We start from the raw sequence: 17,926 nt of genomic DNA, 5'->3' as shown, positions 1-17,926 counted from the left end.
TCTGAAAAATTATATTCAATATTATTTTGGTTAGTCGGCTTGGACAAAAAATAATTAGAAAGATCCATCATTTGGCATACATAATAACTTTTCATGGCACTCTTTTCTCAGCTTCCATATCCCTGTAGTTGGTGTTTGATCCTTGGAGAAGGAGATTGGTTTCCTTCTTCCCAAACCAGCAACTCGCATGGCATTGGCATTGGCATTTGCATCGCAGTTTTCATTAGATAAAAGCAGAGTTGGAAAAACGTGCAAAATATCTCTCATTATTTTTGTTGGTGCATGCGGTTTGTCCAATAATTCCAATATTATTTAACCCAAAAATGAAAAACCAAATTGATACTTGGACTTGGTATTGGACTTATAAGATATAAAATAAAGGAAAATAATTCCCTTTCTCCCGTGTAAGTAGGAGCTTTACATTTCTGTCGATAGTTGTACTTTTGATAAATTATTTTTGCACATATATCAAATTGTGATTTTCAGAGAATGATGAATACAATTAACTTGATTATCTAACACAAGTTTCCTTTCTTGAACTGATATTTGTTTTTTCCTTTCTAGAATTGTAGATATTTTCATTTCTAATAGCCATGCAAACAAACAAAAAAACTGAAAATTCATAGTAAATTATGGTGTGGACAGCCATCATGTTGAAGGACATGAAATTCTGCTTGAGAGTCAAAATTTTGTACGGATGTATGGTACACAGTACTTGCTTCCGCAATTCACTGTTATGATCAGATGAGATGGTATGGTATGGTAGTAAAGCTATAGCTTCATTCATGCATGATGACGTAAAAGATTATGTAACTGTCAAAGCGTGTGCACAGTAGTAATAAATTTAGATCTCCAATTTGAATAAAGGCAGCCACTAAACAACCATCCACATATCTCTCCAAATTGAGAGAAAAAAACTTGTCCACGTCGGTCCTTATGAAAACTGTGTTTCACGCTTGGTATATCTTGTGAGAGCGTTACATGGGTCATATGTGAAACGCAAGTATGGGCAAGTTTTTTCCTCCAAACGGAGGTGGTGTGGTCGAAATTCTTCGGTCCGGCAGATTGACCGGCGTCAAGGGACCTCTGCATTAGGGTTAGAGCAACTTGGCTTTGTGTAACATATTGTAGTAAATTAAGCTGTAAATTTGGAGAAGGATAAGATCATCTATATATAGAAGATGGCATAATTGCAGGTCCTTGTCAAGTTTCCAATGGCAGGCGTGGCTTGAACTATTTCTTGTCATGGAGGGGAAAAAAAAACTTGCATCATTACGTTAAAAGACCAGTTTTGATAATGACTTAATATTCTTCATTGTGTTTGTGTTTCCCACAATTTCCTCCACTACTTCAAAGGGGGAAATAAATAAATAAATAAATAAATAATTATCTCTCCTTTTGATTAATTATTAGTTTGCTGACTTTGATTTTTGTTATTTTTAAGCTTTTCCACATGGACCATTTCACTCTCATTTCAAAAGCAGAGAAATAGAAGCTACCTTATACGACGCCGTTTGTACTTGCTGGCCCATGTCATGTGGGAGCTGGATCGGATGCGAGAAGGGGGTCCGAGTCGTCCGACAGCCAGACAACGTCAAACAAAGTACACGTGGCCTATTTTATAACGTCAAAAAAATATAATCATACCCCGATGTGTTGCGGGACCCACTTGATTGGAATTAACACCGGACATCTAAACCGTTCCATCGCTTTCCATTTTCATTCTAATTTTCTTGATTTTACTGCCTAATCACCTTTTCTCTTCTAATCAATTTCAATTTACTCCAGTGAAACAGTAAATATGTAAAACTCTCTCCAATCGGTAACTAGAATTGTTAATCTTCATACCCACCAAATTGTAAGAAAGAGCTTTTTTTTTTGGGTCACCACTCATCATTTGTAGTGATGTTAATTCTCGTTAGATGAGTATGATTGAACTTACTTTCTGTACGAATTTAAAAGTTAAACTTATTCAATAACAATTCACCCGGTGGTTATGCTCATCACCATTTAAAAATAGCAATAGTAAAATTGTTCTCCATGAATAAACAATAATTGAAATGAACAATTCTACTTTATATATAGTTCCACTCACGTAACCATCTATTTTAGGAGCATATATTCTCTAACAATCATTATATTAGTAACGCTCACTTGCTATTTGTAACTATTTATCTTGTCTAATCGTCTAACATGCTATATTATTAGATTGTACATAAAAAAAACTAACAAGTTAAAAGATCACCATATTTAAACACCTATACTACTCCTTACACAACATATTACTCAAGAAATTAATATGATGAAAAAAATAAAAAATGGATGTGTTCTAGGCAGGCCTATTATTTGAAATAGGTGTGTAATGTTTTTCTTGTAACGCTACAGGCTTATATACAATGGAGCACCTTTGCCGACATCAACCCAAAATGGGATTATGGGGCCGCCTAACCTAGCTGTGATACATTGGCAGAGAAAATATAAACCAAATTTGGTTATTGCCGACCTAGCTTAGCTCAAACTTATACTATATATATGTAACAAATGTACCGAGTTTTTAGGTACAAAAATATGATAGTGCCTTCAATTATATACGACAACAAATCTACAGTGACTCAGTGTGAAAAAATTTAAAGGCCTTTTACAACTTTTTCCATTCACTGTCAACCTAGATTTGAGATTTTTTTTTTTTTTTGTGGTCAAAACCTAGATTTGAGAATTGAACATGGGTTTTAAGGTTTTGTCCAATCTTGAACAGAGTAAGTTCAAGCCAAGAGCCAATCAAAGATGAATTGAAATTTTTGCCCAACCGGTGAGTTTTCGAGAGTGAGAAAGGGAGACTTTTGATCTTGCTATGTTCAAGGATTATGAAAGTTATTAAGATGTCAGAGACACACATCAATGACCCATTACTTATTGTTTTAATATAACGCCACTATAATCGGGTCTCATATTAGCCGTGAAATTACTAATCATTATTATATCTGTCATAAAAAGATCACTTATTATATGTTGTATTTGATAAGTTTCTGACATATATGTTTGTCAAAAGAAAAGAATTTTAGTGAGGATGTGTAGAAAAAGTTTAATAGAATCTTTTTTTTCTTTTGAATTAAAATTAGAAGAAAAAAGTAAACCCCTTACAAAGAAAATGCTTTCACCATCTAACCTAATATTTGGCCCAACCTTAAAAACCACATAGCTAGACTTTATGAACAACTCACCGAATGGATCTACTCAGAAAAGCTTGCCTCTTACCCCTTACAAAGATCACTATGGATTATTGTCTAATATAATTGTCCTTTTCTACCAATTGCTTTCCCTATTGAGAAAAAGCCTTCCAGCAATTGGGTAGCAGGAGCTAGCTAGCTAGCCATAGCTGTATGGATGGTCTAATTATCTGTTTTCAAGCCAGCAAGATTACTCTATTTTCACAAAGTCTGGGTGAAATCAATAACCGAGTATTGAAAATAACGTAATAATTAAATGAATTGGTCTTTAATTTTGGTCCTAGTTGCAATCTTGGCAATCTTCCACCTAACTTGATGCAAATGGTCGATTTTCCTGTGTTCATATGAACCTGAAAATGGTTCTTGTTCTTGACTCTAAGGAAGCCATGATGCCAGGTTCCATCCCCTCTCTCACTGGAAGGAAACGACCACTGTCTCTTCAAATCCATCCCCAACCATGTCACTTTCGTCAATCGTCATGTCTTCTCAATAACGGCACGAAACTAACTCACATTCAAAAGCAATGTGACCATATCCTCGACATTCATAACACTTTACAACTTCCTTGAAACTTCAAGCTTTCGTCTTAAACTGTTTAACAAAGAAAAATAACTCATCTTCATTGATGGGTTGTTATCATGCGCAACTTCACCATATTTTACAATTTTAAAAACTACACGCTTGGTCTTTTATCTATTTCATAGGTTTTCAGAAATCCTATTAGCTCTTCAAGTTTCAAAGTATTCAAATATTTAACTTCTTGATTTGCAATTAACCAACTTTGACTAAGGAATACTTTCACCTAGGGTAAACGATGCATTAGCAATCTCACTAAACCTACCAATAAAGTCAGAAAATGTTTCCTCTACACATATATAAATCTTAGGGACTCCACCCCATTTAGTGGAAATTATCTCATCTCATTCATTAAATATTGACTCACTCCACCTCAGTAATTCGTAAGAAAAAGTCAGTCAACCAACCATACATGATAGATAGATTTACCATTTATACACTTTCATTAAATCATGGGCGAAAAACTAGGATATGTATATGAAAATGGCAACACTCTTAGTGGAATCTAAAGTCGTTATTGACCGCATAAACAAGGCAATTTCTATTCCTTGGGGTATTATGCTGTGATTTCAAGATATTTAGCTACTGACTTCATCTTGTGAAGAAGTTTCTTTTAAACATGTTTTTAGGGAAGCCAATTTCACTACTTGATGCTTTAGCTGGTTTAGGCTATGGCCTTTCTCCATTGCGTTTGTGGGAGCATGGATTGCCTCTAAATTGTTTGATTCCTTTTTATTTTGATTTGTTTGAGCATGGGTGCCCTTGTGGTTTCCAGTTGTAGTTATTTTCTTTTTCTATTAAAAAAAAACATCTAGGGCCTCTTTGGTTCAAGGTTTAGGAGTTTGGGAATAGATTTGAAATTGCATTCTCAAGCCATGTTTAGTAAATACACTCTTGAGAATGCAATTATGGACTCATAGGTATGGACTTCCTATGTAGGAGGAATTTCATAGCCTTGACTAAGCTTGAGAAAAAATTTCCCCTCACTTGGGAAAACATTTCATGTAAATTTTTATGACTAATTTAACCCTATTCCATTTTTAAAATACCATGTTTTAACCTTAGAAAAACAAATTGTATTTCTTTCTTTGTAATTAAAAAAAAAGGGGGTATTGTTGGAAATTTGAACAAATTTTCATTTCTAATACTACTCAAACCAAACATGGGAATGAGATAAAATGACGTTTCTAGATCATTATTTCCTAACATTTCCAAACATGGAAATGAGTATACTTCATTCTCATCTCATGAAATTAGACATAAAAATTCATTCCAACAAGTTCAATCTGCCAACCAAACCAGCCCTGACGTAGATAATTGTTGTCCACGTTATAAATGTTTAGCCACTAATTTTAGAAACCAAAAGGAAAAAAGGTAAAGGAAGAAGAAACATGTTACATGTGCTAGCTACTAATATGACATAGACTCATACAGCACTCCACCCACGCATGGGGAGAACAGTGATCGATAATATTGGCAAAAGTTATTAGCTTTAGGAGGTTTTTGTCACCACACCTCTAACTTTTAATTTTTAAAATTGTTTTTAAAAATAACTGTAATTTAGTGCTTTTTCAAACATTGGATTTGTGGGATTTATGTCTTTATTACATCGATAAGATAGATTGTGAGAGTTTCAAAAACACATTATTTACAAATTTATAGCAGTTGAAATTTTTTTTTTCTTCCCAAAAATTCAAATATTTAATTCCCAAAAATTTGAGTACATGACTTGGGAGCACATCACTTGTTAGAAAATGTCCCATGTTTTTTTGTTTTCATGCGCCCTTTGGAGTGGTGCATGAATGTTTCCAGAAAACAGCTCGTTGCTGTGCCCCAGAAACAGGCTTTGATACATTTTTTTATTAATAAACAAACAAAAATTTATGGACTATATCGGATATATAACGAAACCGAAATTCTTATTTTCACATGAGAATTGAGTTGTTAGACAAGACATTGCATACTTGGATATTAAACAACTTATTTTACCTTCAATGCACAATTCTAGTTTGAATGAATCGTAATTTTACTAACCAATTAATTTTTGGTCCGGAAATAGTGATTTTTATCTGGTTAGAAGAAATTTTAGATTCAATCCCTAGTTGTGATTAGCCTATTATAGTTAGAGATGACATAAATTCCGGCTGGGCCGGATTTCTATTGAGTCCCCGACCCTAATGGGAGGAGATTTCGGAGGAAATTTGGGGGCAGGTATTGAGATCCCTGAATTTGGTACTGTTATACCCATCCCTATACCCATACCCGGCCCGATAAGTAATATATTTATTTTTAATTAATATATAGTATAATATAGCCATGTATGATTACGACATAACATAATATTTATTTAGTTTTGTCAAATTGAATTGATATTATTTTTAGTTCTTGAGTTGGATTTTATGATACAATGGGATGTAATTGAGTTGAATGATAATTTAAGATGAAATTTAAGTGACATAATATATGATAAATATTTTTTAATAAAAAAGTGGGGATTCATAGTGGGTTTGGGAGGTACCCCGACAGGGATGGGAATTCCCTGAAATTGTTTTACCTGATACGGAGGGATGGGGAATTAGAATGAGGATGCTATTATCATATCTGGCCCCGAACCGCGGTTGCTATTGCTAATTATAGTTGCTTAGCCTTATTCTTAGTCGTCCTTTGTAGAAGTATTTTGGTAAATAGTTTATTACTTCTCAAAGAAAAAGTATTTTCATTTTATTAATTATTTTCCACCAAAATATACCATAAATAAAAATTTCAATCAAATAAAGTTTGTTGCGTTGGTTTGAGTAACAATATATAGCTTAATTATAATACTTCCCAACAAAAAAAAATTGTATGTGTACCTTAATACTCGGAGAGACGTACGAATTTGTTCGTTTTTTCTGGTGGAGAAGTGGACAGTTGGATTAATACGAGTAACAAATATTACCCTCTGGCATGTCTCATGTGTAATATTCAGATACATACAAAGGATTTTATTATTTTTGTTCTTATTATTTGGGTCATAAAGCGTAGCATATTCATCATTCTTACACAATACATTTTTGTTTTCATCAGTTTGATAAAAAAGAAAAGAATTTTGGTCGGCAGCCATTTCTTACTTGGAACAAACTTTAGATATTCATTTCTTAATATTTGTAACTGATTAAAAGAAAATTACTTTTACATCTTTTGAACAACAAATGGGTAACCTTTTTTCTTTTTCTTTTGGGTTTTCAATTCGTAATAGTTATTTCAACGTGACCCTCTTGAAAGGTTAAAATGATTTGGAGAAAATTATTCCTAAAAATAACTTTTCTATAACTCATTTCAATCGTCATAGTTTCTCTGAATCTAGTCCGATAACATCAATGAGAAAAACTAGCCGTTAACCGACATGACTCTCCTAAAGAGACTAAGAACATTTAGTAAACTAGTTTATGAAATTATGCGAGAAAGAACATAGAAAATTCAAAGAGGTTATGGACTTTTTTAAACAAATTAAACCAAAATTAAAAAGTTAAAACTACGTCAACAAAAGGAAAACCAATTGCTAATCTTCCTTCGAGACATGACATACAAAACGCCACCTAGTTACTTCAAAACCTCAATGCACCAATGAGCAATGTCAAAAGAAGAGTAAATTGACATAGGTCCACCAAAAGCCAAAGAACACCAAAGATCCAACGAAATCCAAAAGAAAACCCCCGGATATGAAGCTTTCTCTCCCTATTTTTTCTCTCTTTCTCTCTCTTAGTGGCTAAGTTTAAACTTAATCTTAATACTCCCACCATGTGTGATGAAAGTAGCTCTATAGAAGAGGTAAAAGTCAAAGCGATAAAGAAATTGATAATTTAAAGTGGTTAAAGATATTAAATGCTAATCACTTATTCATTCTAATCTAGTTCAATAAAGTATAAAGCTCATATATATCTAAAAATGTAACTAGCATAAGATTTAATCCTTTTTAGACAAGCGATAGAATATGTATAAAATATAACCAAGTTACAATGGATCACAATGATAGAATATTTTTATAGTCATGGTCATTTATGTGAGTCGAATACAAGACCTCATTCAACTAAAGTTGAGATAAATACTACTAGACCAAAGGTTAGTTAGTTGGTAGCTTATCCCGTCGATTTGATTAAACTATCAATAGTTGGGTCTTAATTTCCATATAATGCATAATGTTGATCTAATTAATTCTTATTATTATCTTTTTGGTTACCAAAAGAAGAGCATATGTGTGGTTAAATAAGGACAATAATTGTGCATATATATATAAATAACAAGAACGACAATTAATAATGATGTTGGAAAAAATGGGTGAACGTAACAGATACGATAATAGTTAAAAAGGAAGGGACATTATGATAGGTGCCAAGGTTCACCATTAAAGTCGCTCAGAAAGCGAAAACTGCAGTGTTTTGAGGCCTCCAACTCCAAATTTAATACATAAATAAGAAATAAATAAATAAATAAATAAGACTACGAGTCTCTTTGTATTTAATGGGTAGGGCACACCATAACAGAGGAGCAGGGCCCTGCAGGCTAAGATTACAAAACAGTATCCTGATGGTAGATTGCCTTTTAAGTTTTATCTATGTTTTTCTAATAACAACAATAATATCCAACCAAATTTAAAAAAATAGTTATATGTTATATTTTTGCTGTCTCATGTTTGGTAAGTTAGATATGGAAATCGTTGCCTCACTAATGAGAAAGTAGAGAGGAAAGTGAAATCATCCTTCCAACTTGGGTTTTGTTTTCCCTCATCAAGGGAAAGTTTGGGAAAATGAACATTTTTCATGACCATTTCGTTCCCATTAATAATTTAGAATTACAATATATCATTAAATGCGTTCTTTTTTTATTTGATTTAATATGAGTATAATTAAAAATTTATACAAACTTCTTACTCAAAACAAATATGGGGAATGAAATAAAGTGATATCTCCCGGTTACTTTCCTAGCATTACCAAACATGAAAAATGAATCTTCCATTTTCTATCCCTTGGAAAATGACATGAGAAATGATTTCCCCTTAAATTCATTACGTGAACCAAACGAGACATAAGACTCTAATATTATATATATATATATATATTAATTTGCCATGTTATATTATTGGAACATCAGTTAGGGTGGGGTTACATTCAAATATGATGGCTTGATATTCATTCATAGTATAAAATTTTATTCCATACATACTTTTGACATGTTCAATTATAATGTAACATGCCGAATTGCTAAAATGCATAACATATTATATTATTTGTCAATATAACTTAATACACAACTGATAAATGATGTAAATACATTGAACTAATTAACATGTTAAATTACTAGAATACATAACATATCAAGTTGTCTGATAATATACCATAGTATATATGACTAATAGATGATGTAAATACATTGAACTTATTAACAAGTTAAATTGGATAACAACGTAACATATCGAGGCTGGACTGACCATATCAAACTGTTTGAGAATTTGAATTACTCAACTAAATTGACATATTAGTCTGTTTAACAACATAACATGTTAACCGATTGAAAAAAAACTCAATTGTTTTTCATTTTGAAATAGATAAAAGAAGAGGGAGGGAGGGGGGTTAAAAGTGATATTTCCACGGTGGTGATAATTGTCAACAGGGAGAGTTTGTCGTGTAGTGGGACAAGATGGGCGTCTGAGATTGGAATTTGGGAGAAAGAAAGAGAGCAAAACAGACAATTGAGAGAGGGGCAATGGCAACGGCGATGGGCATGATAAAAATCAAGAATTAAAAAATGAAAGAAATTTGTATGACATATGAGGGGCTGTAGGGTAGGTATAGGATAGGACAGCTTTCTATGTATTTCTTTGTTTTTATTTTTTATTTTTATAGAGGAAAACACCACACTCTTCCTCTCTCTTACTTTCTCTCTCTCTCTCTCTCCATCTCTATCTCTCACACACACTCTCTCTCTCTCTCTCTTCAAAACTCTCTTAACGCATATTCACAGATGGGAGGTGAATCGTGGTGTTTAATGGTACAAACCTGCTTTTTGGAGAGAAAGAGAACCTGATGCCCTTTTGATGTGTGAGTGGGTGGTGCTGTTTTCTCACTATTCTCTCTCTCTCTCTTCTTCTCTTTCTCTTTTGTTGCTTATTAGTCTCTACAAAGACTTCATTTTTTTTCTCATTTCCAGTCCAAACCAACCCAGAAAAAAAAGAGCTTCAAAACCAATACCATCATCTGCTCAGCGGTTTCCTTGATCTGTGGTTTGTTTTCTCTTGCCCAAAGACTGCTTCTTTTTGGTTTTTTTCTCTTCTTCTTTTTCTTTGGTCTTCTTCTGTTTCCTTAGCTTGAACGGAATTCTCGTTTTTCATGTGTTTTGAATTTCTGGGTCTTTTGGATGGTTTGACCGCTCATTAGCTTCCGGTTTGAACAAATGAAAAAATTATCAGAATCTGGTCATGAGATTTACACTAGACTTTGTTATGGTGAGATGTGTTGAGGTCAGTCCTACTGTTCATTTGCATGCCCCTAAGATTTGGGCTTCTTGGTCTGTCTAGCTTTCAACCTCTGAAGTTTGTTTTCTTCTTCTTAAATCTCCTTCTTTCCCTCACCCTTTCTGTTGTTTCATTTGAGATTTCTTGTTCATAAAAAAATTTATTCATCTGGGGGGTTCATGATCTCTTGCTTTTGTAAACTTCCAACTCTATATGTTTTGAATTTTCATAGATTTGATTGATTGCTGAGCTATGGTAGCTAGCTAGCTAGCTAGTGGATTGTTGAGTCTAAAGCCTCAATTTTCCTGGGCTTCCCCACATAAAATATCACTCCATGAACTTTTAAGACTTGAGCAGATATCTTTGCTTGTGGGTTTTTGTTAGTTTGCCTATTTTGTTCTTTGCTTGCTCAATTGGGTTCCTTGGTGTTTTGATTTTTCAAACACATATGCTTTAAATTCACTCTTTCCCGTCACATAAAATAACGTTCTTGACGGGTCTGGAATCTTCTATACTCTGCCGTGTTCATCTGGGTCTTTACCAAAATCCATGATCTCATGCCCCTTTCCATTTCTCTTAATTGCAGGCTGCTGATATGGATGAAGATTCTAGTGGGCTTGTTTGATTTTTCTGCAGCTGCTGCTTTCTGATAGTGTGTGGTGGTGGTGGTGCTTAGAGTAAAGAGTAAGAGTAAGAGAGAGAGAGAGACAGTGAGAGAGAAAGGGAGGGCTGGCCTATCATTATATATGCTGAAATCTAAGTTAAAGATAAGGCCCGGAGGTAGAGGTATTAGTAGAGCTTGTGACTGTTGGGAAGACAGCACAAGAAGAGAGAAGCTTTTCATCAGATGTTATCCGTTGAAAACCTTCCACCAGATCCCCCATGTCATCCGCAAGCACTGATCAAAGATAGTAGTGATGATGAGAAGGCCTCTCAAACTCCATCCTTTCCAGAGGTAGTAGATCTATCAAAGCCACCCCTTCCCAAGTTCTCCATAAGGTAATCTCTCTCTCTCTCTCTCTCTCTCTCTCTCTCATTGGAGGAGGGAATGAATAGTTGTTGATTATGATCATAACACAGCTTGGTTTTGTTTTTCCTATCATGGGTCTAACTGCTTCTCTTTTTCTCTTTGTGATCTCAAAGTTTATCCCATCTTAGAGCGTGTTGAGTCAGATCCAGAGATGCATGTTGTTGCTTGTGGCTCAGTCCAACATGGGGCCTAAGTCATGACCACACCCCCATCTTGTCTCTATTTTTAGTGTTTGGGGATTTTTCCTGCTTTGGCTAATAATGAACTCTTTCACGGCTCTTAATCCCACAAAGCCACACGTTTCTTCATGTGTTTTATTTCCTTAATTCATGCTCTTAATCTACCCAACTAGATTTCCAGGATTTTTACTTGCTTTTCTTCCCCCAATGTTGTTGCTTGTGATTTCATGTCACCTTTATTTGCCATGAGTTTTAATTAATCTCAGAGCTTGTTCAGACCATATCTGCAGACATCTTCTGAGTTCCTAGATCATCGAATCTCCAACTCACTTGGGCATATCTTGGATTTTTCTCTACTGTTGTGTGTGTGTGTGTGTGTTTTTTTTCTTTCGTTCTTTCCTTTTTAGTTCCATGGTCCATATTTATTCCCTTTCTTTGTTAAAAATTAACGTACAATAAAGGGTGCCTAACAGTAACGTAGTTTGAGTTCTCTTTGGACTCGGTCTAAAGGTGGCTTAGATGAGTCATGCATTGCAATTGACCATTTAAGTTAATAATGAGATATGATGTTTTGTTTCGCAGAGATTATGTTTTTACTTCACGGAGCAAGGATATCCAGACCAACTGGCCTTTTTCCCAGAAGAATTTGCAACTTTGTTTGAAACATGGCGTGAAGGATCTGTTGCCACCATTTCAAAGTCTTGATGCTGCAAAGAACCAATCCATTAATAGATGTACTGTTGAAAATGAAAACAAAAGCAATCTTGATATTGCAGAATCTTTTGGACATGATGATCATGTAGTATTGGACTCGTCCAACAATACCATACTGAAGGAGAAGCTAGCAGAAGCTTGCACGGACACAACAACAACTTCATGCAGGTCTGAAGGAGAAAATGATTTTCCATCCACAACTACAAGCATTTCTCAATCTGAAATAGAAGAGTCAGTTCCTACCAACAGGCAATCAAGCCCACTGTTAAGAACTGGTACTTCATTGGAAGCTGCCTCAGTTGAAGTTAAAGCTGTAAGTCTTCCTGTTGTTGTTGCCAACAAGAGAGAAAGCAAGACCCGACCCTCGGGTAAGAAGTGCAGATTGGTAGTAAAATTCAGCAGCCACTCCGAGAGAAGCTCAACTGAAGATATTGCTTCAAATTGTACTGCTGTTTCAGAAACAATGACTTCAAAAATTTGCCCTGTTTGCAAAACCTTCTCATCGTCTTCTAATACCACCTTGAATGCTCATATTGATCAGTGCCTTTCCGGGGAGTCAACTCCTAAGTGGACTGTGGATTCTAATAAACTAACGAGGCACAGAATTAAGCCAAGGAAGACCAAATTGATGGTGGATATATATACTACTGCCCAGCATTGCACATTAGAAGATCTTGATAGAAGAAATGGTTCCAGCTGGGCCACTAGTGTTTCAAGCTTTCCTACTCAGGATAATGAGCACTCTGAGATGCCTGTTGAAGAGAAAAGGCAAAGAGTGTCCTCAGCCCATCCTGATGATATCGATGTTGGTGCAGTCTATGTGGACGCCAATGGCACCAAAGTTAGGATTTTATCCAAGTTTGATGATGCGCCATCTCCATCAGTGCCTAAAGTGGTAGAGCATCTTCGACCAAGAAAACCTTTGAAACGGGGTAAAGGAAGCAAATTCCTTTCAGCCAAAAAGCAAAAGCGCCATGCATCTAAACATCACAAGTACCTTAAACTCGCTCCTCAAAGCAAAAACTTTTTCTCTTCCAAGGCTCATTCTTCTCAGGTACGCCACTCTTGCTTTATGTATTTACATGGTCTTTTACCCTCTTCTACTGATTTATTTATATACATCTCTTCACGGTTTTTCTTAAAGTCATTTGTTTGACTAAAGAAGTTCCTCAAGACAGGCTACTAATTTCACCTTATGTCTCACCAACTTATTGACAACATGCACTTTGATGACATGAAAGGAAAATGAATAAAGAAAAAAGCATTGCTATATTTCAGAATGAAAATTATATTACATGCCCTCAATATGCTTCTCACTGCTTTTCGTTGGATTTTCTTTGCTAACACTGCTTTTCGTTTGAATTACAAGTTTAAGAAACCTCTTTGTTGCAAATATGGTGGTTTATAAATTAACATATGGCAAAATTGTTTTTGAACAGATTCATGGGAGTCAAGAAAGATATGGAGTGAAAGAAAGTTCCAAGGATGAGGGACAGCAAATGGAGAAGCAGGCCAATTCCTGCAATCCTGGAGCTTTAAGACGATGGGCTTGCTCCAAACGGACTGGTGTTGTAAAGAAGTTGAACAAGAAGCATGTGTCTCAGAATTTTTTGGTTGAGGGTGATCAAAGAGGTTTAGATAATTGTCTTGTGGAGAGAAACCGTGCTATAAAACCAATGAATTTTTCTGGAGATCAAAATTCTTCTCCAGAAAAAAGTGGGAGCACAGAGAATGTATATTATGAAGCTCAAGACAGTGACAAGAGTGACTGCTCTCCTGGGAGAAAGAGAGCAGGAAGTCCCTTTCCTGGTGCTGATATCAGTGATAATCCTGAGAGGTCCCTTCAGCGAAACTCCCATCAGTTTAGTAAAGACAGAAATTTTGCTCCTGATAGTTGCAACCTGAACCTTACAAACCCTGACGGGAACTTTGCACCTTTGAGCAACAATAAAGTTGGTTCTGCTGCAGGTCTATCTGAAAATTTTGATAGTCCTCCAGATGCTAGCACAAAACCATCTAAGAGTCGTGATGCCTCCAGATCAAATGCCATGAAATCCCCCTTACCAAAGAAAAATGTGTTGTCTGTTGGCGGTGGGTTATCTTTGACTGAATCCAATTCCATTGTGGCTAAAAGCCCAGCTGTTAAGAATCAAGTGCATGAAAGGGTAGAAGTTGATAAAGAGGTTGCTCCCCGGAATTCTGAGCCTGATCAACGGTATGATTTCATGTATAATTGTGCTGGAAAGCGGTCTAGAAGAGGAGATATTACTGACGAAATATCTATTTGCAGAAACAGTGTGTTGCAAAGGAGACAAAATAGAGGTTCCATAAGTATCTCTGGAAGGAAAGAAACCATGGCCTTGAAGAGTTCACAATTTGCATCCGAGTGTTATGGACATGATGGGAGGGAAAAGATGGATTCTTCTGTTAGAGTTGATGGCTTGGGAGTAGCTCAGGAGGATCAAATCCTCGGTAATGACATTGTTACTGAAACGTTTACTGAAACGTCTTCCCTAATAGGTGTTGGGGAGACTGTTGCTAGTTTTTGCAATACAGTAGATCCTGAACTTCACATACCGAGTGGCCGTTTCAAAGCCAAATCCGACTGTCAAAAATATAAGGGACCTTTTTCCGAATCTGAAGCACTGGCAAGTCCAGCTGATCCAAGAATTAGTAACGAGCAAGAGATGTTTTCTGCTGATGAAGTGGAAGACGCCCCACTCGGGCAGAATCTTAGTAATGCCGACGAAATGGACTCGGAAGTTGGCCAGGGAAGCTATTTTCCAGAGGTTGATCCAATACCTATTCCAGGGCCACCAGGATCATTTTTGCCAAGTCCTAGAGATATGGGGTCAGATGATTTTCAAGGGAACTCTTCACTAACCACGAGCCGAGTTCAATCATCTCAAGATCAGCTTGATTTTATTGATGGGGATTCATCAGATTCACCTCTTTCTACAACGTCAACCATCTCTAATTCCACTGGGACCAAATGTGATCTGAAGTATTCTGAACCATTATCATCTATAGGACCTCAATCAGTTCAAGATAACATCAGGTCGGGCCTATCACATGCAATCATTGATCATTGTGTAGAAATTAATGCTGCTGCAGCTCAACAGATAACTGTTATAGCAGCAGAAAAACTTGCTTTTGATAGAGAGAACTTTAAAGTCAACAAGACATCTCTTGAGAGGGGACCTCTCAGCTTCAAAGGTAACGATCAACCTTGCTGTTGTCAAAGAAAGGAGAGAACCTTTCAGGGTGTGGCTTTAAATTATCAAGAATCACCGCTATTAAGGCGACGAGCAATGGCACTGCCTGCCATGGGAAAGCAAGTGGGTTGCAATCCAAACACAAGAACCAACAATGTGGAGACGAGGTCTGACATGACAGACACCTTTCCGAATGGTTTCCCAACTTCAAGATCTGAACAGATGGTTTTCTCTGTCACTAAGTCATCTGCAGGTCCCATTCCTTTGAAGGGTTCTCCAGATAGCAAAGGGAAGTTATCTGGTCACAGTGATTGTGATTCTGTTAGTCCATCTGCTTCTAATTCCATACTCCGGCTGATGGGAAAGAATTTGATGGTGGTTAATAGAGATGAAGATGCATCAGCTCCGCCGGTGCAGGCCCAATCACATGCCCCAATTAACCATCTAACTTCACAGTTTCCAACATTCTCAGGAGTTGTTCCTGGCAATCAAAATCAGTTTTACCATTCCTTCCATCACAGTCTTCCTCATGGTTCAGTTATCTTTGGTCAAGATCCCCATAACAAAGTGGGGGAATGCTTTGATACAGCGCACTTCAACAGTTTTAGAAGCTATAGCAATCCGAAGACACCACAAGTGGTTGCACGAGGACCTGTAAGCTTGTTTTCACAGCAGCATACGGATGTTGGTTTTGTGGCATCCATGGAATCTCATGAGTATAAAAGTGACTACAATTTTCCAATCCCACAGAACAAGAATATAAGCAAACCCATTGGAGCACCCGCATTTCAAATGGAGAGAGTTATGAACACTCCTGACCACCGACGCAAGAATTCAGATTCTGCTTCCAGTGCAAATAAAGAGATTATCATCATTGATGATCCTGAAAGTGAACCAGATTTGGCCTGTAATGTTTCAAACTACTCAGAAGGGTCGAGGGAAGGCCAAGTAGTGTGTTCTGGCATTCCAGTTCCAGCAGCTCCCAGTTATAACTCACAGCGTGTGAATCCTTTCTCTTGTTATGAGTCACAGGACCCTTCTCTTCTCTGTGGATCACCAGTTTTGTACAACACCGCCTTGCATGCAATTCCCTCCCGACGAGCCAATGCAAGTCCTGCCCGGTGGAGTTGTACTTCAGAAGGTTCTGGTGTGCTGCAGCGGACTCCTATTCTTGCGGCATCGTCATCTTCAAGAAGTCATCTGAGACCTACAGTTTACAATTCTCCGAGCTTCTCATAGTAACCAAGTTGTGTTTGAAAGTGGCTATTTTCACCTGGTTTTGAGCACAACCAGGTTTGCTTTAATCAAACTCTGTACTGATCCTAGAATGCTCGTAGACAGATCGCTGGAAACTTTTGGGGGATAAAAGAAGAGGGAATGGCGGTTGATCAAAGATAGAGATGTACACTGTACCAAATGTTGGTTCAAAACAATGCAGTTTTTCAGGCTTCTGCTTAGGGATGCTACCCAGAGAATAGACAATGTATAAGGGATCCATGAATAATATATAGTTGACATAAAAGCTTGGCTCAAAGTCAATATATATAGTCGAGCATTGCTGTAAGGAAGGTTTTATTTTGTATTTTCCTCTTTTTTTATTTTATAGAATTTTGTTAGAGCTACTTTCATGTGTTTTTGCCTCAATTAAATGTGAATTACAAGCAACACCAGCTCTAGTCTTGAAAATCTATTATTTTCTGATTTGGTTTCGGTTCATCTGCGCTTTCCATACGTATTTGAGTACTTCAAACCGTAGAGAAAATTCTGTTGAAGTAAAACCAATCAAACATGAAGCTAAGTTATAAAGTAGCATCGATGGTATCTGCCGTTATTGCCAATCTTGAAGCATAAAATTGGATAATAAAATGGTGATGCAAATCTTGGTTTGAAGAGGAAGGCTTCTGAATATGATTTTCCTTGCCTTGAGCTAAAGGAACATAAAATACTAAAAATAAAACGACACAAGGGGAGAAATACCAAATTAACTTGATAGGAATAACTATGAACGAACATTTCAAAAACTTGCACGATGAAAAACCCACATGCAGAAACCTACGCAGATAGCCAACAAAGATGTGTATATATATATATATATATATATTGGCAAATCATACATCGAACCATTTGATGATATCTTCTCCTGGTTTTGATCATCAATATTGTATGTGTTTTCTTTCTAGGCACCAAGAGATGAGAGGCTCCACCATTAGATTTTGCTGAGACAGTGTATCTTTTAGCTAGCTAGCTATAGACTTACATATATATAGATATTATTTGATGTGGGGTCTTATGACTAGAGAAAATGCAGAGGCTACAGTGATGACTGAGACCCTCTTGCCAATAAAACTCATAGAATGTTTTAACTTTTGGCTGTTTTTACGTCACTTATTCTTCGTTTCTTGCTTTATCTTCCTCCTCAATTTCCATGCTACGTACAATGCGAAAAAATGGTACTATATGAATGAACGAATGAGAGATAATGAGAGAGGTGCATG

General features: G+C 36.3%; 1 protein-coding gene across 5 annotated transcripts; it reads left to right on the top strand.

Annotated features, from left to right (window-relative positions):
- The first annotated feature begins 9,688 nt into the window (after positions 1-9,688).
- Positions 9,689-17,053, top strand: LOC103344555 (hapless protein). Of its 5 annotated transcripts, none has more exons than XM_089051799.1 (5): positions 9,689-9,880; positions 9,990-10,062; positions 10,880-11,292; positions 12,085-13,270; positions 13,656-17,053. In XM_089051799.1, exons 3-5 carry the CDS (start codon positions 11,141-11,143, stop codon positions 16,668-16,670), a joined length of 4,353 nt encoding a protein of 1,450 aa, XP_088907925.1. In that variant the 5' UTR covers positions 9,689-9,880; positions 9,990-10,062; positions 10,880-11,140; the 3' UTR covers positions 16,671-17,053. The 5 variants fall into 5 exon arrangements, with proteins under 5 accessions (XP_088907925.1, XP_008246375.2, XP_008246390.2 ...); XM_008248168.3 differs by having other exon boundaries at positions 9,731-10,062; positions 13,656-14,431; positions 14,507-17,053; XM_008248153.2 differs by lacking the exon at positions 9,990-10,062 and having other exon boundaries at positions 9,722-9,880.
- Positions 17,054-17,926: the final 873 nt, after the last annotated feature.

This window comes from Prunus mume, linkage group LG1 (assembly GCF_029339155.1).
Source record: "Prunus mume cultivar Tortuosa linkage group LG1, ASM2933915v1, whole genome shotgun sequence".
Classification (NCBI taxonomy): Eukaryota; Viridiplantae; Streptophyta; class Magnoliopsida; order Rosales; family Rosaceae; genus Prunus; species Prunus mume.
This window is presented reverse-complemented; position numbering and strand designations above follow the sequence as displayed.